This window comes from Episyrphus balteatus, chromosome 1, assembly GCF_945859705.1.
Source record: "Episyrphus balteatus chromosome 1, idEpiBalt1.1, whole genome shotgun sequence".
In the NCBI taxonomy this organism is placed as follows: domain Eukaryota; kingdom Metazoa; phylum Arthropoda; class Insecta; order Diptera; family Syrphidae; genus Episyrphus; species Episyrphus balteatus.
Window position 1 is genome coordinate 30,980,844 of NC_079134.1, and position 24,844 is coordinate 31,005,687.

The 24,844-nt window shown below is 33.0% G+C and overlaps 1 protein-coding gene across 4 annotated transcripts in view; it reads right to left on the reverse strand.

The window, feature by feature from the left end:
- Window positions 1–2,068: 2,068 nt before the first annotated feature.
- Window positions 2,069–24,844, reverse strand: part of LOC129907672 (uncharacterized) — a 32,262-nt gene continuing 9,486 nt past the window's right edge. For 2 of the 4 annotated variants that reach the window (XM_055983986.1, XM_055983987.1), the window contains exon 4: window positions 2,069–3,511. In XM_055983986.1, the coding sequence (XP_055839961.1) occupies window positions 2,220–3,511 (1,292 nt within the window). In that variant the 3' untranslated portion in view covers window positions 2,069–2,219. The other 2 variants (XR_008771126.1, XM_055983988.1) reach the window with 2 other exon arrangements.

Below are 24,844 nucleotides of genomic sequence, written 5' to 3' on the forward strand. Positions count from 1 at the left end.
ATTACTTTTTTTAGTTTTCAAACAAAAAATTAAATATATTTTTGGTAATCCCGTTCCAAAAAAAGCTAGCATGAAACACCCTGTATTTCTCAAATCACTGTGCAAAATTAAATTTTTTTTGGACAGTAAATTTGGTAAAAAAAAATGTGGAAGGGTTTTTGAAATGCCGGGGGGAGGTTCTAGTTGAAAAAATAGAACACTAGCGAAAGGGTGTTTTTTAAGGGGTTGAATTGTGTGAGAGAGAGTTTTCATAACAGCTGACATGAATAGATAATTTTTTTTTTTTTTTTTTAACTTGGTGAACAAGCTTCGATGGTTTTATAAGAACTAAGAATCTTAAAACTCTACCTACAACATTCTTGTGGGGAACAGATTGCATATCTTCTAAACGGTAAAAGCAACCAATTTGATGCCAAGCACTTTTTTGTAGAACATTTAAGCCTTTATAATAATCCATCTTACTAATTTAATAATAATGACTTTTCAGTGAAGTAGAAAATTTTGAAAAGTAAAAAAGTTTTTATATTTTTGTTTAACTTTGACCTCGAATATCTTTCAAATGGTTAGATTAATAAAAAAAAAGTTAATAAGACCTTTTTTGTGGAGCAATCTGTTTCCTACAATAATATGTCATGCGCGTTTGATTATTATAAATTTTCAATTTGTTACAAAATTAAGAACAAAAAACGAATTTTTAAAGATTTTCTCGATTTTTGGACCACAAATATCTACTAAACGGTTAGATAATTCAAAAAAGTGTATTTAACCTTTTCTGTAGAGCGTTCAAGAGCGTTCAAGAATATGTAAAAAAATTGGCTAAAAATTCAATTAGTAAAAAAAAAAATATTTTTTTTACAGCTTGATGTAAAAATGGAAAATTGAAAAGCGGAGGACATTCCCATTAAGATAAAGAGCTCATATTTGGTGAGTATATTCTAGAGGTGTCTAGCAATCGAGTTTTCGAGGTACCAAATCAAAAAAAATGAATTTCGATTTTTTTGGACCCACCCTAATAAAAATATTACCCTTTGTTAAACTTCGTCATGTAGTGCAGGTAAAATAGTACATAAAATGAACAAATAAAAAAAAATGTGTACACTCATGAAACTTGGCAAAAAGTTTGCTCTTGGGATAAGAACCAAGGACAAAAAAGTCTATAAAAAAAAAGTTGGGAGGAAGGGTGTTTTTTTCGCGGACAAGAGGATGGGGGTAGATGTCGAAAATAACTATAGTGAACAAAATTATGGGTATTTATTGATGTTGAATCTAATGGCATTGCTCTAAGAAAAGTTATTGCCGATTAAAAACAAGAGTGCTTGTTTTTTGACATATAGATCGAAAGCAAGTTTTCATAAAAAAAAATTAGGTGAAAGGCTGTTTCAAAATCTGTAGTTGGTCCCAAAAAGCAAATGAATCATTTTATTTGTTGGTTGTGATGACAAATTGAACATTTATACATACGTTCTTATACGTTTTACACGAACCATATGAAAACTCTTTATTCTTGCTTTCCATCCCAAATTCAACATTTTAACCAAATATCATTAGGATGGCCCATCATTTTTGTTTTCACTAAAAAAAAACACCCTTTCAACCATGATATTCTTATAGACACTTAAGATTCTGGTTTTTAATCTCAAAAGTATCATAATTGCTAAATTTTAATAGGGTACCACTAGTATTACTCTAGTATTACTCACTTTTTCATTATACCTACCCATATTTTCTCTACACCTAAAAAAAACACCCTTTCACATGAAAAAAATGTATTTAAACTCATTTAATTCGTAATTTCCATAGGAAATTAAATATTTAAAAAAAAAATACCCTTTCCCCTTTGATTCAAAAGAAGCTAAATAAACTCCTTAAAGCTTCTCAAAATCGATGAACAGTAGGTGATTACTTAAAAGCCGTCAATAATAAAAGACTTTTGATTCCGTTTTTTTGGGAAAAATCTCATCTTTAGTGGGAATGTGTTGCAAGCTACCGAGAATTTGTTGCCTTTAATTCGCCAGACACTGTTATCGTACATAATCTAACCATGGGAAAATAATACAAATTCAAAAAATACCATTTGGAAATTCTTAACAAAACATATTTATTTAATTAATTTACGAGAGTTGATCGAATCGTATACACAAACAAAAAATATAAGACATAATAAAGCTTTCCAAGTTTCGGAGAAAAAGAAAATTAAAATGATTGGAGAAGCTTTTCCTTCAAATACCATTTCCTCTCCGTACATCTATTTTCGGTATCGCTTTTTTTGTAGTTGTTGGAGTGTTTCCGTTTTTGATTTTTTTCATCACCTCAATAACTCCCTGTTGAAACTCTATGACTTGATCGTCATCAAAATTATTCAGTGTTGGAACTAAGCCATTAAAAAATGAATTATGTCTGTTAAAGGGTCCAGTTCCAGACAAAAAATATTCCATCAATTTTATCATGTTAGGATCTGTGGACAATAACTTTGAAGTTAATGATTGATCTTCATTGTTTTTCTCTTTGGAGTTTGTTTGTGTTTCAACACAATCAGATAAAAAATAATCTGTTAAGTTTGTAATACGAGATTCTATTACTGACAACTTTGAAGCCAATAATAATAATTGTTCTTCATTGTATTTTTCACTGTAGTTTGTTTGTTTTTTAACAAGATCAGTCAAAAAATAATCTGTCAAGTTTGTAATACGAGAATCCATGGCCGATAACTTTGAAGTCAATAATAAATTATCTTCATTGTGTTTTTCATTGTAGTTTGTTTGTTTTTTAACAAGATCAGTCAAAAAATAATCTGTGAGGTTTGTAATACGGGAATTCATGGCCGATAACTTTGAAGTCAATAATAAATGATCTTCATTCTGTTTTTCATTGTAGTTTGTTTGTTTTTTAACAAGATGAGTCAAAAAATAATCTGTCAAGTTTGTAATACGAGAATCCATGGCCGATAACTTTGAAGTCAATAATAATTGATCTTCATTGTATTTTTCACTGTAGTTTGTTTGTTTTTTAACAAGATCAGTCAAGAAATAATCTGTCAAGTTTGTAATACGATAATCCATGGCCGATAACTTTGAAGTCAATAATAAATGATCTTCATTCTGTTTTTCATTGTAGTTTGTTTGTTTTTTAACAAGATGAGTCAAAAAATAATCTGTCAAGTTTGTAATACGAGAATCCATGGCCGATAACTTTGAAGTCAATAATAAATGATCTTCATTGTGTTTTTCATTGTAGTTTGTTTGTTTTTTAACAAGATCAGTCAAAAAATAATCTGGGAGGTTTGTAATACGGGAATCCATGGCCGATAATTTTAAAGTCAATTTTGTAATACTAGAATATATGGCTGATAACAACTTTGAAGTCAATAATAATTGATCTCCATTGTTTTTTTCTTTCGAGTTCGTCTGTTTTTTAACACAATGTTCTTGTTTTAATTTTGTAGCTGCTAATGACTTAATACTGCTGACATTTTTAACTCCACAATGACACATATTTTGGGCCTCTTTGTTGGCTGAAATGGAAGATATACATATTCAGCCATTAATTAATAGAACACTGAAATTTTTAATATAATTTTTATATAACGTTAATTTCAAACTCCGCATTGGTAACAAAAATGTGTAAATTAAGATTCTATGGAATTAAAGAGCCTAAATACACCCATAATCCAGATGAGTTCCCTAGTGAACTGCCTTAGAATCTGTTTTGCAATAACAAACAGGATCTACTTTGGAATTTATTGTTCTATGAAGTGAAGGCATGAACAAAAAACGAAACACTTACTGTAAGTGCCAAAATTTCGTTTCTAAAATTTTGTATTTAAATATTTTTTTTTACAAAAAATAAAACATTGTTTTTTATAATGAATTTCCTTAAACTCGTTTTTTTCCTATTTTTGACATTAAAGATACAATCAAAGTATCAAACAGTAAATTCAATTATGTAAAATCTTATAGGAAACGTAATTAACAATTACAATCACACAAAGATTTTATCAAAATATGAATCACTATTTACTCACAATTTTCATTGAATTCGCAGTTGTAGAACCACTTTGCTGGTGTTTTTTTTATTAGAAGCAAAGCTTAAATACTTGATATCCACAGGATTTGGATCCAAATATTTCATAAGAGGTTCTGCATAACCGGGTATATTTACAATCAATTCTCCTTCTGAAAATAAAATCACACATTAATAAGTTCAAACATTTTTACTTTAGTGAATCACTTTTACCATTCGTTTGAATTATTTCAACTGGCATTGGATCAAAAGTCGATAACATGTTGGGAGACAGTTTTTTTTTTGCAAGAAACTTATTATTAGGTTGTGGTCTAAAAATCCCTGAATACTCACAACCAAGAGCTGTAAAGTTATAGGATAAGTTGAATTTACTTTGAAAATGTAGCCAGGATTCAAAAAGAAAACTTAAATACCTTACCGATTTCATAACAATGCCCATCACATAATGTATTATTTTCATTTGAAAGCTGTATGTTGGAAGTGTTGCTAGCCATTAAGTAAAATGTCAAATGTAATCGTTCGTTGTCTTTTTTCAAATTGTTTTTCTTAGAATTTAATTCGAATGATTCTTTGAACTGACTATGTGTACCATCTAAATAGTACACTTCACATTTTCCAGCTCTGCGAAGCTTATATTGTATTTACTTGCACTACAAATCTGAGTGAAAATAGCAATAATTATTGCTAATAAAAATAACTGATTTTTAATGTTCATCTTTTTAACCGCGACGCGATCTTGACTAAAAAGCGACTGATCTTGAATGGCTACTTTCGAATTGGACTAACATTGGGTTTTGCAAGACCTTCTTATAGATATGAAATTTATTTTCGTGTTCTCTTGATAATAATAACAAGTTAAATATTCTTTGGGGTTATTTGCGGTCAACTAATAATCTACATACAATGTAGATTATGATGTTTCGAATGATAATTTTTTTTTTTGACATTGATAGTCTTCCAATGTCATCCAATTGAAATTGTTTCTATACTTGTTGCTATTTACTACTTAATTAGTAGATTAATAACCAAAGCCTGCTATTTATTGGGAAACAGGCTCCTTCAACATTTCACATAAAATAAATAAAATCCAGTATATATCAACAAAATCAAAAACAAATAATTATACTTGAAGACTAATAACCAAAAATTATCTGAAAATTAAAAAAAAAAAAAAATCAAAAATCTTATTCCAAAAAAAATTGTTTGCTTCTTTTTGCCATCTGAGACCTTTCTAAATAGAGAATATTTTACTCTGGAACCTATAAGAAAAGAAAACAAAAAACAGAATATTTTATTAAGAAACATATAAAAAATAGATAAGAAATCTGAATTTCTTCTGCAACGTAACTTTATAGCAATACAAAATTTTTCTTCTTAAGAAGTTGAAATATAAGAAGGGACTTTGAACACAGAGAACAAAAAGGACGTTCATTTAATATGATAAAAAAGTTACTTTTCCAAGAAATTATATGCAATATAAACGTCTTGTACATGAAATTTGTACATCTCCTCAAATAATATTATGATATCAGCAATTTTTAAAGAAAACTAAATATTCTTTGTCTTTGAACCATTCTAAAAGTAGGGTTGGTTTTTAAGTTAGATAAAAAAAAACTGAAAACCGACCAGTGTTGGCGATTTTGCAGAAATGCACAAATGGATTTAGTTGCACATCTTGGTTTAAGCAGGGGCGTAACAACCGCTGTATCAGTTGTATCACATTTAGCAAGGCCTCCGGGATATAGGGGCCTTAAAAGATACAGAGTACAAGACGCGTATAAAAGCATTCACAAACTTAAAATATAATTTTATTATCAAAAATGTTGTGATAATTCGAATTTTCATTATTTTTTGGGATAAAAAGTCATAAGTCTCGCAAGTTCGTCTTTCTGTCTATCTGTATAAGGAACTAAGGTCTAAACGGATGGACCGATCAATTTCAAACTTGGCACGTGGCGAATTATTTTGGCCACTCTCCAGAAAAATTATTCCAAATAATTTTGTATGACCAAAAAGTAATGGTAATTAGCATTACCACACCTGAAAAAAGAAAAATTTTCTCAAAAACGATTCAAAGGATTTTGATGAAAAACTTTTAAAGTTTGTTTCTAAACATGGTCTATCTCTTGAACATTGTTGACGGTACTAGCCATAGAATGGTTTATTTAATTTCTGACATTCTACCAACTTTTAAATGTGTGATTTTTGAAAATACATACCATTACAAATTAAATTGCTGCAACTATTTGTTGATTCCATAAATCGTAGTTGTTTGGTTAAAATAATAAGTATTGTTAGCCACTACAATGACATCAATTCCTCCTCTCTTTCCATTTGACACAGCATAAGCTTGGCTATCAGTAGAGTTTTGTTTAATATCAACTTGAACATAAGTCGTCTCAGATTGGTATTCTAAACGCATCTGAATGTTGAATGGACTCTCACTTGGACCAACTGAGCTTGAAGACATTCTAAGTTGTTTATCATCGGAAATGTAAATGTTTTTGATGACTAAATAAAAAAAAAATATAGTAAAAAATAAAAACAAAATTCTTACTTCAAACACGACTACCCAATGTGTATCGAATTATTCCTTCAGTGCTTAAGTCTTGATTCAAAGGAATCAATTCAACTCCTTGAAGAAGTTCTTTAACTTTGTTGAGGTAATTGATACTGAAATCGGTGGAAGGATAGCTGGAAATGCAATTATTGCAGAAACAATAAAAATGCTAGGACTAGAAAAAAACTTGTCACGGTTGAAGAAAACATTTTGATTTATTAGACAAAAAAAAAATAATACCTATAGTCCAGTAATTTTAGGTTTTATCTGCGGAAAAATTCCTACTGGGCTGAATTTTGGTATACAGCTTAATGACGGCTTTGTTATGAAGATGTGAAAAATCGACATTGATATCGTGTCCGCGTTAAGAGTTATAGGGGTCAAAAGGTCACAAAAACTGGTTTTTCACGATTTTCAGCAAAACGGTAAGTCTTATCAAAAAATTTTCAATGCAAGAATTGTAGACCAGATTATTATATATAAAAAGTGTCATGACACTTTTTTTCCTAAGACCCACCGTTTCTTAGGTATAACGATTCAAAAAGTTGAAGTTTAGTTGTAATCGTCATAATCCTATTCCTGAAAAAAAAACTCCTAACTGAAAAGTTCCTGAAATTTCATTATTTTTTTAGCTTGAATTTCGTTCCTCAACTGTTAAGAATATGGGGAAACCAAAAAAAAATGGAAATTTTCGCCATTTTTCCGATTGGGGCCCTTCTCCCGAAACCATTTCCCTGGGAATTTTTGTTTAGAATATGTCCGAAAATATACAGGGTGTGCAATAGAGAATGGACAACCATAAAACGGCTTATAGCTACACTTATGATTGTTCTAAAAACAGATAGAAAAAAGTTCTATCGCAACCAGTTCATAAAATATGGACTTTTTTTCGTTCAGTGTATTTTAAATTTTATCATCTTATGTTTTCGTTCACTACAACCACGAATGAATGAATTTTATTTATTTCTTTTTTTTATAATTTTCTACAATAATTGGATGAGTACATAAACACTTTAAAAATTTCATAGCTATTGCACATTTTCGTAAAAAAATTTTTGAAATCTGTTTTTTGATGCAAAATGTAAAAAAAGTATTTTATGAAAAATTTTAAACACCTGCGGTATAAAATAAATCTATAGAAACCTAGGTGACCATCTTCCTTAAAAATATTCTCCTTATACCAGAATATTTTTAAGAAAGTTGGCCACCTAGGTATCTATAGATTTATTTTATACCACAGATGTTTAAAATTTTTCATAAAATACTTTTTTTACATTTTGCATCAAAAAACAGATTTCAAAATTTTTTTACGAAAATGTGCAATAGCTATGAAATTTTTAAAGTGTTTATGTACTCATCCAATTATTGTAGAAAATTATAAAAAAAAGAAATAAATAAAATTCATTCATTCGTGGTTGTAGTGAACGAAAACATAAGATGATAAAATTTAAAATACACTGAACGAAAAAAAGTCCATATTTTATGAACTGGTTGCGATAGAACTTTTTTCTATCTGTTTTTAGAATAATCATAAGTGTAGCTATAAGCCGTTTTAGGGTTGTCCATTCTCTATTGCACACCCTGTATATTTTCAGACATATTCTAAACAAAAATTTCCAGGGAAATGGTTTCGGGAGAAGGGCCCCAATCGGAAAAATGGCGAAAATTTCCATTTTTTTTTGGTTTCCCCATATTCTTAACAGTTGAGGAACGAAATTCAAGCTAAAAAAATAATGAAATTTCAGGAACTTTTCAGTTAGGAGTTTTTTTTTCAGGAATAGGATTATGACGATTACAACTAAACTTCAATTTTTTGAATCTTTATACCTAAGAAACGGTGGGTCTTAGGAAAAAAAGTGTCATGACACTTTTTATATATAATAATCTGGTCTACAATTCTTGCATTGAAAATTTTTTGATAAGACTTACCGTTTTGCTGAAAATCGTGAAAACCCAGTTTTTGTGACCTTTTGACCCCTATAACTCTTAACGCGGACACGATATCAATGTCGATTTTTCACATCTTCATAACAAAGCCGTCATTAAGCTGTATACCAAAATTCAGCCCAGTAGGAATTATTCCGCAGATTTGGCTTAAAAATGACTAAAATTACTGGGCTACTAATCTCAAACTATTTTTATACACTGGAGCTTTGCTATAACCCAAAGTTCAGCTATATACCGATAAACATTCAAACAGCAAATAAATTAAGAAAAAAACCGGCACATAAACTGTATAATTCGGAATCATCTTAATTTTAATTAACTTTAAAATGTGATAACTGATAACAAAACTAAAAATAAATTAATAACCAAATTTCTTATTTTTGTGTAGGTATATGAAATGTATACCTAAAGGTGGACAATAGATAATAAGGTCTTGAATCTTGATAGTGGTTTAACTACCTTACCTATACAATGTATAATTTTTGTTCACTTTTGCTATATTTTTATAGCGGATATAGGGATATTTTACTTCTAAGCTAATATCTTTGGTCCATATTGTCGTAGACCAAAAAATAAACATACATTCTCTTCCTTATAATATTTTCTATCGTTGTATGTAATTTCATTGTATTTGATTAAGTAAATACAAAATGGCAGCCATTTTAAGTCAAATTCTTGTTGTTAAAAAACAAATTTTTGTCATTATTTCGAAAAAAGTTGATCTCATGATTGACATTTTTCTAACCTATTTAGTAGCCCTATTCGTGTCCTGCATTTTACAGAAAATATTAGCTCATTATCACCAAAGATGGCCAAGCAATTGATAAATGAACGCATGCAAAACCGGTGCGAAAACACCCAAAAATATCGTTTTTTGGGAATAACTCGGCTTCGGTCCCTGTGCAGGGACGGGTTAGAATATTCCTGCAGCGCCTCCCCGCTTGTCGTAAAAGGCGACTAAAGGAGCAAATTTATCTAGGTCACAAACACCAAGGTGAACCTAGCGACACTTAACACCTGTAAACTTTCCCAAAAGTGTGCATGCCAGTCCCTGGGTTGGCACGACTGGAGATCACCGGTGCTGTTAAAGAGAGATCAAATACAAAACTGGAGTATGCACGCGTCGAAACAAAACATCAACAACGTTTCGCAAGATTTTGTGAACTGAAGCATTATGGAAGTACTCGTCCAAAGAAATGACACTACCCCGCCAGGCACTACCATTACTAATGGTACTGATCCTGGACCGAGTAGCAATGCTCGGGTCAGAGCTAGACGGATTCCGGGGGCTAGCAAAGTAATGCCACAGATTATACAAAATCTGAGAGTTGCGAGTTGGAACGTTGGGAGTATGACAGGTCGAAGCTTCGAGCTGGAAGAGATGATGATAAGAAGGCGAGTAGACATCTTGTGTGTCCAAGAAACGAAATGGCGTAACACGGGAAATAGGGCCCGTTTCTTGGATACAAGGACAAAAAATTACAAGATGTTCTACTATGGAACGGAAAAGGGTAAGAACGGAATCGGAATCATCCTTGCAAAAGACCTCTTAGGCAGCATATTGTCCATTTCGAAATCCAGTGACCGTTTGATGTCCCTTAAATTGGTGATTAAAGGAAAGTTGTGGAATATTGTCACTGCATATGCTCCCCAAATTGGATGTGAGCAGGTGGAAAAAGATGTATTTTGGCTAGATTTTCACAACCTACTTAAGGACATCCCAAAGGAAGAGTTTTTGTTCGTGGGCGGAGATTTAAATGGACATGTAGGGAAAACAAACGAAGACTATGAAGATTGCCATGGAGGCCTCGGATACGGCATCAGGAACTCTCCTGGTGAAGACATCCTGAGCTCGTGCAAAACATATGGTCTTATCGTACTTAATACCATGTTCATCAAACAAAGCCGACACCTGGTCACTTACAGCAGTGGTGGAAAAATGAAAGGATTGTAAAGTGATACTGGGAGAAGCGATCGCCCACCAACACCGTCTCCTACTGACAGAATTTTTTATGGAGACAGTGAACGACAACAAAAAGACAAAGACTTTTGGGAAGATCAAATGGTATTTTTTTTTTTTTTTTTTATAATTAACGCGCACTAAAGGGAGTTAAATACCCTTAATATGTTAAACACAGTGCGAGCTTCAGGAAAATAGGGAGGGATTTAAAAGGAGAAACCGATGCACATTAGTTTTAAAGCTCTGGACATTAAAATAGCAAGGAAAAACAGAGGCGGGTAATATATTCCACATTCGTGTGGTGCGGCTAAAGAAAGAATCTCTGTATTTGACGGTACGTCCGAAGTTGGGCTCAAGGGTGAACTGATGAGCATTCCTAGAAGCGCGAGTATTACGGTTAAATTTTTTCAGGGGAGGAATGCAACTAGCTATTTCATCTGAACATTGTTTATAAAAATAGCGATAAAACAAGGAGAGACATGACACATTACGTCGGTGGTCTAGGGACGCAATTGTCTCAGTTATCGATCTATCATCTATCATTTTGAAAGCACGTTTTTGTATTCTGTCCAAGAAACTCAAATACGTTATCGGAGCACCTGCCCAGATGTGACAATTGTATTCAAGTTTTGGTCGAATGTAAGCTTTATAGATTACAGCTAGATCAGAAGATGAGAAGAATTTCTTGCATCTTCGGAGAAAACCTAAACATTTCGCAGCGTTTTTGGCGACATCGAATATGTGTTCGTTCCACAGAAGGTGGTTTGTTACACTCATACCGAGAATGGAAAGTTTCTCAGTTTCCTCGATGCAAGTGCCACTCATTGACAGTGGCATGGGTGGAAGGTTCCGTTTTAATGATAGTAAGCAGCATTGTGTTTTTGATGCATTAAATTCTACACGATTTCTTATTCCCCATTGAACAATGCTGCCAAGGTCAGAATTTAATGAGCTTATCATATTTTGTCGTTGAAAATCCACATCCGAGGGACATGGGTGTGAATCTTCAAACGAATATGAAAAGCTGAGGGTACTATCATCTGCGAAACAATTTAATGGATTAGAAGTTTCAGAGAGCAAATCATTAATGAAAATGAGAAAGAGAGTCGGAGACAAAACGGAGCCCTGGGGCACATTAGCGTTTATTTTGTGGGTTTCAGACTTGAAACCATCCAATACGACTTGTATTGAACGGCCCGAAAGGTTATTTCTAATCCAATGAAGAAGAGAATCATCGATACCAAATGCATGCATTTTCGATAAGAGAGCTTGATGCCAAACTCTATCAAATGCCTTTGAAATATCAAGCGCAATAATCTTGCTTTCTCCAAAACGATGCAAAGATTTGTTCCACTGTTCGGTGAGATATACCATCAGATCACCAGTGGACCTATTGCTACGAAAGCCGTACTGCCGGTCATTAAGAAGCTTCCGTTCTTCAAGATATTTCTTAAGCTGGAAATTAATCAGCGTTTCCATGACCTTGGAAAGAAGGGACGTGAGTGCAATTGGTCGATAGTTGGAGGGTGAGGAGGATTCGCCTTTTTTAAAGACAGGCTGGACAAATGCGGTTTTCTATCCACTCGGAACGAGTCCAGTAGAGTAGGACAGATGAAAAAGCTTACGCAGTAATTTTGCCAGCGTGGAAGAACACCTCTTCAGAACGATGGGAGGGATACTATCCGGGCCAGCGGATTTGTGTATGTCAAGGTCTTTCAGGACCCTTGCCACTGTACGAGTGCGAAAGAAGATTCGTCCCATGGAACCGTTTACACTCAAGTACTGGAGGAGTCATGACACTATCTGGCAGTGTAGAGTTGGCAGCGAACTGCTTTGCAAGGAGATTAGCTTTCTCAACAGAGCTTACAAAGGGAGTGTCATTGAAGACAAGCGTTGGAACCGCAGATGGAGAAGAGTTTTTAATGTTTTTAGCAAATGACCAAAAATTTTTACTCCCTGTGGGACATTGAAGTATTTTTTGTCTTAATTTTTGATCATGCAGGAATTTGGTTCGTCGGATATGGGCGTTGCTGACCTTTCTAGCCTGTTTGAACTTTTTCTGGTTTTCCTCAGTGGGATTGGCTTTATAACAACGGAAGCTTACCTCTTTATTCCTGATAACCTCTTTACAGCTCGAGTCAAACCATGCCTTCTCTTTCGGTTTGATTGTTTTAACCCTATTCGGGATAAAATTTCTCATTCCGGAGAGAATTAAATTTGTGATCATATCTGCACTGGAATCAACGTCACTATCGAGGAAGAAGAGCGACCAGTTAAAGTTTTTAAAGAAACCGTTGAGTCCCTCCCAGTTGGCTTTTTCGTATTGCCAAACAGTTCTCTTTGGTGATTTTTCTTTAACTGGATTTTTGAGACATGAGAAATTTGAAGATATGACACAATGATCTGACTTGCCTAGAGGCGATAATACACTAACAGTGTATTTATCTGGGTCCGAGGTAAGAAACAGGTCTAGAGTGTTTTCAGCTTGGCCCACAACGTCCGAAATTCGAGTTGGCTCGTCGACAAGCTGAGTTAGATGGTTTAACTCAGCGAAGATCTCAACATACCTTCCTTCGGGTGTTGTCTGGCCAGAATAGCGAAGCCAGGAAGAATTGTGTGCATTGAAATCGCCCGTAATGACGATTTCAGTGCGAGGATACAGTGAAACAATCCTTTGGATGGAATCGGACAGGGCATCAAATTCGTTAGAAGTTGAATTACTGTCCAGGTTGGGGCTTCGATAAATGAAACATGTATGAATGATGCGCTTATTAACCGTGAATTTTAACCACATGAAATTAAAATTTGTGTTTACACACAGGCCGTATTGTGGTTGAAGTTGATAAGCTACATCATTTCTAATGGCGAGAAATCTGGATAAGGAAAAAGGCGAAGCTTTTATTTCGAATATGCAAAACTATCTGTATAACAACACTAATATATTTCGAAATGAAGAGAGTACAGCACAAAGTATGTGGGACCTCCTACAGCGAACTTGCATAGAAAAAGCCAAAACACTGTTAGGGGTTTCAAAAGGACACAACCAACAAGGCAAAGAAACATGGTGGTGGAATGATGAAGCTAAAGCAGTTGTAAGTAAAAAGAAAATGGCTTTCAAAGCTTGGTCGAAGTGCCGCTCTAATAATACAGAGCAAAAGTCACGCCTCGAAGTGGAATACAGAAACTGCAAGAAAGAAGCGAAGAAGATATGTGCCCAAATTCAAGCCAAGAATACGGAAGACCTGTATCGGGAGCTAGATGAAATTTCTTCCCCGACTGCTGGTGCTATTCAAGAGCTACGACAAAACGTGAATAAGGGCGCAACCATCTTCAAAATAGCCGCTCAAAGAAGAAGAAATGCTCAGGAGATCTGTTCGCCAAAGTTTATTAACAATGCTCAAGGCCAACTACTTGTGGAAAACGAAGAAATCCTCCACAGGTGGTGACAGTATTGTGACGAACTTCTAAATGAACAATCTCCAAGGCTTCACTTTCCAATAGCTTCACCTAACTTAAGCGAAGTATCCGATGTCACAGTCGAAGAAGTTAGTGAGGCTGTAAAATACTCCAAAAAGGGAAAAGCTGTTGGGCCAGACGAAATACCCTCAGAGTTTTGGAAAAAGATGGGAGACATCGGGTCTAGATGGCTCATGGTTCTTGTTTCCAAGCTTATACGAGGTGATCGAAGGTGCCGTGAAATAACGCCGAGCGAAATAACGCCGAATTCCAAAATTCGGCGTTATTTCACTTTACAAAAGCGAAATAACGCCGAATTTCAACATTCGGCCTTATTGCGCTTTGTCAAAGTGAAATAACGCCGAGTCTCAAGTGAGAAATAAGGCCGAATGCTAGAAAAGTGAGCATAGAAGTGGACCTAAGTTAACCCGTATATTAAAATGCTAACCTTTTTTATTTTCAAAGGCATATAAGGCCCTAATTTATTAAGGCAGAATGGCCCCAATACCAATTTGGGACTTATGTCCATCCAATCGAGGTATAGGTTCCAAAAAAGTTTTTTGTCTTATGTGCCTCTTATTTATTCATTAACAGATTAGTCTCAAGACGGTACAAAAACATGTCGCAGGGAAAAAAGGCCCAGGGATATAGCACCTACTTTTTATTTATGGGAGTTATGTTCCACTTGAGTGGGTTGACATTTAAGTTAGAAATTATATTCCACCTGAGTGGGACATAAGCTCCATATATTTTTTGCATTTAAGTGGGACATAAGCCCCACACTTTTCGAAATATAAAACAATAATGAACAATTATAACTTTTGTTATATTTATAAATGCAAAAGAAACTTAGAATAAGATAATGATAAGAAACAAATAGATCCCGCCTGTTTTAATTGGTGGAAAGCAAAGCGGAAAAATAAATTCTAACATGAGAATCTATTTAATTTTTGGAACCCAAACGCGAAGCGGAAAAAAATTTTGCCCACGGGAGAATCAATTTTGAGGTGTGAAAATAAAAATTCGCGCGAATTTTCGAAATCACAGTAGGTGTACACCAGGGAAGCGTCTTGAGTCCTCTGCTCTTTATTACCGTTCTTGTGCATCAGTTATTCTTTGCTGACGATGGAGCCATCATAAGTGAAGACCCGATATCCCTGCAACGAGCACTTGATGTATGGGTGGATGTTCTAGAAGGTAGTGGGTACCGCATAAGCGCGAAAAAGACATAATACTCGTACCTATGCTGCCCATTTTCTGATCAACACAGGCCTATTCCTGACATTTATTTAAATGGTGTAGTGCTTCCCAAGTGTGAAAAGTTTAAATTTCTGGGGTCTATGATAAATAACGAAGGTACTTGTGATGACGATATCAATCATCGCGTAAGCGTAGGGTGGATGAAGTGGCGGGAAAATTCTGCTATCTTCTGTGATCGAAAAATGCCCCCTAAGCTTAAAGGAAGGCTCTACACCGCAGTTGTGCGTCCAGCACTCACACACGGTTCACAATGTTGGACAATGTACAAAAAGTATGAGAGTAAGTTAACGGCAGCTGAGATGAAGATGCTTCGCAGGACAGCAGGAGTAACAAAGCTTGATAGAATTAGAAGTACAAAGATCCGAGGAAGCCTTCATGTTAAAAATACCATCTCCCAAAAAATTGAACACGACCGACTCAGTTGGTATTGCCATGTTCAAAGTAGAGATCCTGAGAACCCCGTCAAAAAAGCAATATCATAATAACGTTCCAACACGAAATAAAAAGAAAGGTAGGCCTAAAAACTCCTGGTACAAGCAAATGCAAAAACACCAGCATTCAGTTATCCTCAGAAACGGAACAATACAAAACCGGGAGGCTTGCCGCCGATTTCTGAGGTCAACCCGGCGAACCCTACAGGCGGATCACTAGTGTGAAGCAGTAACGTGGGAAGGTTATGATCCCCTCGACATCGAGATCATAACAGCGCCGAGAAAAAAAGGAAGAAGAAGAACTCGGCTTCAGAGTGTCCTACGACAAAAAATAAAGCTTTTGATTGTTCCTTACAACATTTTCTATCGATTTGGTGCACATTATTTTTGTTGAAACAAATAAAAAATAAGTAATATTAAGTCAAAGACGTTTTTTTGTTTAGCAAACTATTGCCTTATTATTTTGTAAACGGTGCAAGTATTGGGTAGTTAGCCATCTTTGGTGATAATGAGCTAATTTTTTCTGTAAAATGCAGGGCATGAATAGGGCTACAAAATAGGTTAGAAAAATGTCAATCATGATATAAGCTTTTTTCGAAATAATGACAAAAATGTGTTTTTTAACAACAAGAATTTGACTTTAAATGGCTGCCATTTTGTATTTACTCAATCAAACACAATGACATTACACACAACGATAGAAAATATTATAAGGAAGAGAATGTTTGTTTATTTTTTGGTTTACGACAATCTGGAGCAAAGATATTAGCTTAGAAGTAAAATATCCCAAAAAATGCCCGCTAAAAAGAATGATCAGGTGGTGAGAAATTGGGGTTAAGGCTTTCAAATATACCCCTATCGATCCATGAAATAAAAACTGACAGTGCCTCTGTGCGTAAGGTCAAATGAAGCTTTGACTGGAGTACTAGTAAATAAAAAAAAAACACTTCAAGATTGGCCCCAGCTTCAAAAAACTCTTTAACGTTATGAATGTAAACAAATTCAAGAAAATTTCGATATGAGTATAAACTTAGAGAAGCATTTTTCGCAAATCGAATTGGGAATAGTTTATTATTATTATTATTATTTTGTTGCTAATTAATTTCTGCAATTTTGATTTTAATGCTCCGGAAGTTTTTGTGATTTGGGTATTTCGATCAATTTATATGAACTTATATTTTGTTGCTGAATAGTAACATCAATTTTAACTTTGTTGCTTGGATGGTCTTTGTTTTTTTGAGTGTTTTGCTAAATTTGTATCAACTTGGTTTGATGACTGATATTGCAGTCTAAGAAAATCGCAAAAGTTTGAAACAAAAAGAAACTTAAAGCTTAATAAATAGCCGTTCCTACTTTCTTTAGAAAAAAATAATAATAATAATAAAAAAAAAAAAAATTGGAAAATTTTGGTTTTTGGATAGTTCCAATGATTTTGCTATTTCACTATTTTAAAAGCAGAAACACAATCACGCTTTGCCGTCGACAACCAGACTGAACTTTTGCTCGCTTTCTGACATTTATCAGACATAGTTACAGTAACCCACATAATTATTGCGCCAATATAGATTTTGCACAAAAAAACGACATCGATATGTTTTAAATCAAAACAATTTACGTATTAAAAACAACAATAATTTAATGATGTGGTAGATTGAGTTCTCTTTAAAAAAAAATATATTTTGATTGGTTTTGCTTTTATAACTATAGGATTAAGGAATAAACAAATTTCTATGTATTTTTCAACAAAATAATAATCTTTCTTCATTTTCCCACATTTAAATCAGAATAAAAACTTGGCCCAACAATTTTGTGAGTGCCTGTGTCTGGGATTTTTTGATTTGACAGCAGATTTTTCGTTTCAATCAGCTGTTCAAAGTCAAAGTGACAGAAGCGCGCTTTGAGGATTTCTTAACGTAAATCTGCTGAACTGCTTTAAGTAAAATATTAAGTACTTAAATCTTAAAACAAGAAGAATGTAGCTTTCAAATGGTTTTTGTTTTGTCGTTGTTTGACTCTTGCAATTTATTTATTTTTTTATTTTTATGATTTTTTATTGATTTATGATTTATGAATTTTGTAATGAAAATTTATAAAATTTTATAAACAAATATTTCAATGATAAGAACAAAAAAAAAATATTTTTAAAGTAAAAATGTTTAGAGTTTGAGTTTCCAAAGTTATGGTCAGCTGTAACACACTCCCCCCTTGAAGACTTGTCTTCAACATCTACAGTTAGTCGAAAAAGTTGGGAGGCCCTTCTAAAATTTTGGGAGGTTTTTCCCAACCTACTTATGCTATTTTAAACCAAACATTACGAACAAGCTCATCAAGACCCTTTTTATACTTGTGTTAGCGTGCGATTTGACTTTGCTGATTCTTGGATAATGATACTCAGATAAAAGTTCTCGTCGAGGGTTAGTAAAGGAAGGAAGAAGGATATTAAAATAACAAACTTGGTAACTCAGAAATGTCTGAAATTTAGGACATGGCATGGGCGACATCTTTTATGAAATGATGGTACAATTTTGTATTTAACATTCTTGAGTACTTTATCATTAACATTCATCTAGTACTATTTTATATTAAGCTGTATACACATGAACAACTTGGTGGTGCTTTATCGTAAAAAAACCAATGTCAATGTCTTATGTTCTCATTTCTGGAGCGCGCTTATGCTACATAAAATAGAAAAAGACACTTATGCGCATCTGATATTCGATTTAACAATTCAAATTTTTTAAACCTTAGCAGCACGCAATTGCTGTGTTTATTATTTTTTAAACTCGTTATCCTTATTTCATTTTCTCTTTTAAACAGCGCACAATTTCTGAAAAAATTGAAAACAAATAAGGAAAACTTGCGCATTTAATAAAGAAAATTCTGCAACACGCTTTGTTGCCAGAAATTCAATGCTTTTAGCACTCGTATGTACATTTTTATCAGCGCAGTTTAAATTCTATCATGTACTGATATTGTAATATTGTTATCGTAGGATGTGCTTATTGTAAAAGCAAAATTAACTGCACTTTAATTTTCTACAACCAACAGATTAAATTACACTCACCCACATTATTTAAATAATGTTGTAAATTCAGATCATCTCTTAGTCTTTCTCCCAACTTTCGCTTATTTGTTTGGGATCTTGGGTTATTCCAATTCCAACCTTTAATTTGTCTTTAATTTTCTCTTAATTTTTCGGCTCGATGGACCATGTTTGACTCTTGCAATTTATTATTTTTTTCATGATTTTTTATTGATTTATGATTTATGTATTTTGTAATGAAAATTTCTAAAATTTTATAAACAAAAATATTTCAATGATAAGAACAAAAAAAATATTTTTAAAGTCAAAATGTTTAGAGTTTGAGTTTCCAAAGTTATGGTCAGCTGTAACAGTCTTGATAGGATCATTTTTTACTGAGATACAGAGGAAAATTAGTATTGTTGGCCATTACTATGACAAAAATTCCTTTTTGCACACTTCCATTGGATGTAGAATGAAGGTTTAGGTGTAGATGTATAAGCTTCAAGCAGTTGCGTTGCGTGTAATAGGTTAGAGTTGCCTATTTGTGACCGTCTCCAGTTACCGGCCACCTTTCGGAAAATCGTTATAACTAGGGATTTCGTAGGGTTTATTCCAAAATTTTGCTCTTATCCTGTTCTCTAATATGTTAGAACAGCATACCAGTGAAAATTTGGAATAAACCCTACGAAATAACTAGTTACAACGATTTTCCAAAAGGTGGCCGGTAACTGGAGACGGCCGCAAATAGGCAACTCTACCCTATCAATTTGAACAATAGTTGTTTTAATGTGTTTGTATCCTTCATTGGTTTAGTCTGGGGTTAAAGGAACCAATTTAATTTCTTGTGGAAGATCAAATTTATCTGTATTATGGATGATAAAAGATGACAAAAATGTTGGAAAGTCAACCGTTGGGAATTCAGAAGCAATTATAGATCTTAATACAATATATAAACACTCAAGGCAAAAGAAGAAATCATTTTCAATAATTAAAAAAAAATTAATCAACTTAAACTGTTAAATGAATGCTGACGACTTGTAGCTAAGATAGGAAACAAAAAGGAAATATAATTATTCAAATACCTACTTAATCATTTCGAATTAAATCAGTAGCGCACTCTGAATTTTTACTTGCGATGTAGGTATTATATATCAAGTTATGCATTCGTACAACATTACGATGGTAGATAATGCCAAAAAAGTGGGTCCCGGAAGTCTGTCTGTCTGTCAGTCAGTCTGTCAGTCTGTCTGTCTGTCTGTATAAGGAGCTACAGCCTAAGCGGATGGACCGATTAATATCAAACTTGGTATGTAGCGTTATTTGGCGACTCTCCAGAGGGGTTTTTGGAATTAATTTTTTTGGACCAAAAATAACGGTACTTGTCATATACCGATTTTAGTAAAATTGAAATTTCTCAAAAACGGCTCAAACGATTTTGTTTAAAAAATTCAACTGTTAGTTTTAAGCTAAGGTCTATCTTTCAATGAAAAAATTTTTTTTTGAGAATCATTATTAACGGTACCTGTCATAGAACCGTTTTTTTCAAATCCGATTATCTCCGAAACGGCTTATTCGATTTCAACGAAACTTTTTGTGAAGAAGCATTTATATAATTTAAATATAAATCAAAAATAAGATTTTTAAAAAAATAGTTTTTGGATTTTTAAAAAAATTTTGAAAATTTTTTTTTGAAAAATCAAATTTTCGAAAACGGGACATTGAATTTTTTTGAAATTTTGTTTTTAGATGTTGATTAGTGATTTCTAAAGAATGGCATACCAATTTTATTTTAAAACTTTTTTTCCAAAAAATTATTTATAAAAAATTAGTTTTTTAAAAAACGGCTCTAACGATTTTGAAAATTTTTTTTCTAAAAATTCATCTTAATATATCAATCAAAACTGCATACACTGCCGCTCATCTGAATAGGTTCACATTTTAGTTCATCTTACTTTTAGCCTGTCTTGGTATTTAATGCAATGGCACATCTTTTTTATATATGTAATGAGAGAACATCTTTATGCGCTTAGTTTAGGAGAAAAAAAATTGTCTTGGGGCCTACCGTTCTTCTCACACGGTAGCTAGACCAAATCTAGTCAAAAAATCAAGCATATTTTTTGGCTCATCTGAATAGGTTCAAAAGCAAAAAATGTTAATAAATGATGAGTTGCATTTGTCTGTTTGACTCAAAATTGTGTCTGTAAATAAATCTGATTGTGTATAACCTGTAAGGATGAAAACGGGTCGTGAAAAAATCTTTAGGCGCGGAAAAAATGGGGAAAATAAAAGAAGTCTTTGAATCAGCCCGAAACCAACGATGCATTTGGACAAAAACAAACGCAAGTTAAAATTTAGTAAGCAGTTATTTGCGCAATATCCAAGGGTATAGATACAACATTAAAAGTCGATGCAACTCAGTCACAACATGGGCCGATAGATGTGCAACGATCACAACAGCATGACTTCGGTCTAAAAACTAAGCTGAAAACCGGTATAAAATGCAGTTTAACGACAACAAAACGGGTTGTTAGAAGTGGTTAACATTTGAGAAGAACAAATCTTCGCAAAAATTACCACTTTATAAACCACGGAAAGAAACTCGCCGACAATAGTAAAAAAAAAACTGTGTTACAAATTGCAGATCGAAAATTTTGTAGAAGGAAATAGCTTTGCACTTAATGACACTGCCTTCACAGTTATCTAAACACATTAAAATAATGCTTCTCTCTACGAAGGTCATAAAAATAGGAATTTACCCCTCAGCACCCACTAAATTAATTTTTTTTTTTGAAAAATCACCGGTTGCAAATTCGACTTTCACGACATATTTTTTTTTTTTTTTTATTGTAGGCGAGTTTCTTTTCGTGGTTTGTAAATTGGTAATTTTTGCGAAGTATTGTTCTTCTTAAATGTTTCCCACTTCTGACAACCCGTTTTGCCGTCGTTAAACTGCATTTTATACCGGTTTTCGGTTTTCCGCAAAGTCATGCTGTTGTGATCATTGCACATCTATCGGGCCATGTTGTGACTACGTTGCATCGACTTTTAATGTTGTTTCTATACCCTTGGATGTTGCGCAAATAACTGCTTACTAAATTTTAACTTGCGTTTGTTTTTGTCCAAATGCATCGTTGGTTTCGGGCTGATTCAAAGACTTCTTTTATTTTCCCCATTTTTTCCGCGCCTAAAGATTTTTTCACGACCCGTTTTCATCCTTACAGGTTATACACAATCAGATTTATTTACAGACACAATTTTGAGTCAAACAGACCCATGCAACTCATCATTTATTAACATTTTTTGCTTTTGAACCTATTCAGATGAGCCAAAAAATATGCTTGATTTTTTGACTAGATTTGGTCTAGCTACCGTGTGAGAAGAACGGTAGGCCCCAAGACAATTTTTTTTCTCCTAAACTAAGCGCATAAAGATGTTCTCTCATTACATATATAAAAAAGATGTGCCATTGCATTAAATACCAAGACAGGCTAAAAGTAAGATGAACTAAAATGTGAACCTATTCAGATGAGCGGCAGTGTACTTGTTTTGGAGGGCAATTTAATTTCAGATTTTATTTTATTTTTTTTTTAAACGAATTTTATTTTTTTTCCAAATTTCTATATAAAAAGTCTCAAAAATTTAAGCAACTTTAACTCTAAGAGCAAGTTCGTGCGACCCAGTCGTGCATTTTATTTTAAAGAGATCTACAAAACTGTATTTTGAATGAATTGCACAGATATGTATTTGCTTTCAGATTTGTTTTCATATTATTTGATTTCTATTTAGTTCATAAATAAACGAAAAAAAAACTCCATGATCTTTTATAAACAATTACAAACATTTATGAGTGTGGTACAGATCCCCGGGACATAAGTCCCGAATTTTTTTTTCGGGACTAATTTCCGACTTTACTGGGTCATAAGTCCCGAATCGAATTCGGGAATTATGTCCCACCTTACTGAGACATTAGTCCCGAAAAAAATGTTCGGGACTTATGTCCCACGTATTTTTTTTTTTTTTTTTTTGCATAAATATCTATAGAGACTACAGCTGACGAAATAACAGAACCGATATTGTTTCTCACGATTTTTTTTTCGTAGTACTAACTCCAATGTAAGGTACGGTTACAAGCTGTTGGGAAACAAAAGCAATGTTTGCAAACTTATTGGTTAGTTGAAATTCTTCGAAGTAGAACTAAACTTCTTCGAAGTAGAATCTGAGTTCTTGCTGAAAAGGGCAATTGTGAATGTACCTACTTTCATTTTCATTCACATATGAGGCGTTCAGAATTATAATGGGTCAAGTCGACTTTAGGTTGGATGTTTTAAGGTCTTAAAAAGGTCTTAAAGGGTTTCGTTTTATGTCAAATAAAATAAAAGAAAGACATTTTGGAGATATAGAGCTATCGATCTGTGAAACATTTATTTCCTTTAGTTGCTGAGAAAAAGCTTCTCAAAGTTCAGAATAATGCACAAACTTCAAATGGACTTGACCCATTGTTATTCTGAACACCTCATATTTTGTTTCCACTTTTCCACATTGTTTATTTGTTTTGTTATTTATTACTAAAATAAAAACTAAAGAATCTAACTTGAAGTCTGGTAAATTCAATACAGAGAAGTATTTCTTTTTTTTTTTTTTTTATGTTATCATATATCTAAGTTAATTTGAAGTTGGAAAAAAATGATGAAAAAAATGAAAAAAAAAAAAATGGTACAAAATACATTATTATGAGTTTTTATGAACAATTTTTGAAATTGGCGATTTTTGGCTCCAAGACTTCTAAAATTCGGCTCCTTGCCTCTAAAATTCTCTGGCAACACTGGGTCCGATTCAAACAAGGTTTATATTTAGTTAATTTTTTGTGGATACACTGAGGGAAAAAACGCAACGTAAAATGTAATATGTTCAACGTTGATTTAATGTTGAAAAAACTAACATAAAAGATGAAACATCTTTAAATTAAACAACGTAAGAATTTTTTTTATTTTTGTTGGACTTCAGCTTTTGTTGCATTTTACCATTTTCAACAGTGAGATAGAACGTTGGTAAAGCATTCGCCTAGTGACCCAAGTTTTAAGTTCGATCCCTAGCGGATGCCAATTTTTTCTTTTTTTTTAATAAATTTTTTTCAAAGTTGAAACAACTTTGATTTAAAGATGTTTTATAACGGCAAACAACTTTAAACTAACTATTTTCTACTTTGATTTTAAAATTTTCGTCTTCAACGCAGAATCATTCCGAAAAATAGTTGAATCAACGTGGTTTTCGTTGATTTTAAGTTGTTTTTTCCCTCAGTGTGATTAGTTGCGAAAACTTTGATTTTGTTGCTATCGTTTTATTAGCTAGCCTCATTTAAATAGCGGTGAATTTTCAAAAAAAAAAAAAATGTAAAAAGGCCCATTTCGATAGGTTTGATGTTAAAAAAACGTTAGAAAACATTTTTTTTAATACAAATGAAACTTGATTTCTTTAAAAAAATAAAATGCACGACTGCGTCGCACGAACTTGCTCTTACAGTTCAAGTTGCTTAAATTTTTAAGGCTTTTTATATAGAAATTTGTGAAATGTAGGTACTATGTATACAGGTGGCACAAAAAAAACATAAAATTTGTTTTTTTTTTTTTTTAATAAAACAAAATCTGAAATCGAATTGCCCTCCAAAACAAGTATGCAGTTTTGATTGATATATTAAGATGCATTTTTAGAAAAAAAATTTTCAAAATCGTTACAGCCGTTTTTTAAAAAACTAATTTTTTATAAATAATTTTTTGGAAAAAAAGTTTAAAAATAAAATTGGTAGGGGGAAGTGGTCACCCTTCGTACAGTTTTTACTTATTTTTTTTTTAGTTATTTATTTACTCACTCCAGCTTCGAGAAAATGGACTTTATTTGTAATATGTATATTATTACACTTTACAAAAAAATTTGACACTTCTAAGTCAAAGGCTTAAATAGTTATAGCCATTTTACTGGGATTAGATTTTTGTACGAATCCTCCCCACCCGTGGGGTACCTTCGTACAGCACATAGGGTACATTCGTACAGGATATTTAAAACGTTAATTTGACTAACTTTTGATTTGTCAAATGCCAAATTTGAGTTTTAAAACATTTAATTACTTATTAATTTATTAATTAATTGAACTTGACTCAGAAAAAAACAAAAACAAATAAAAAACTTAA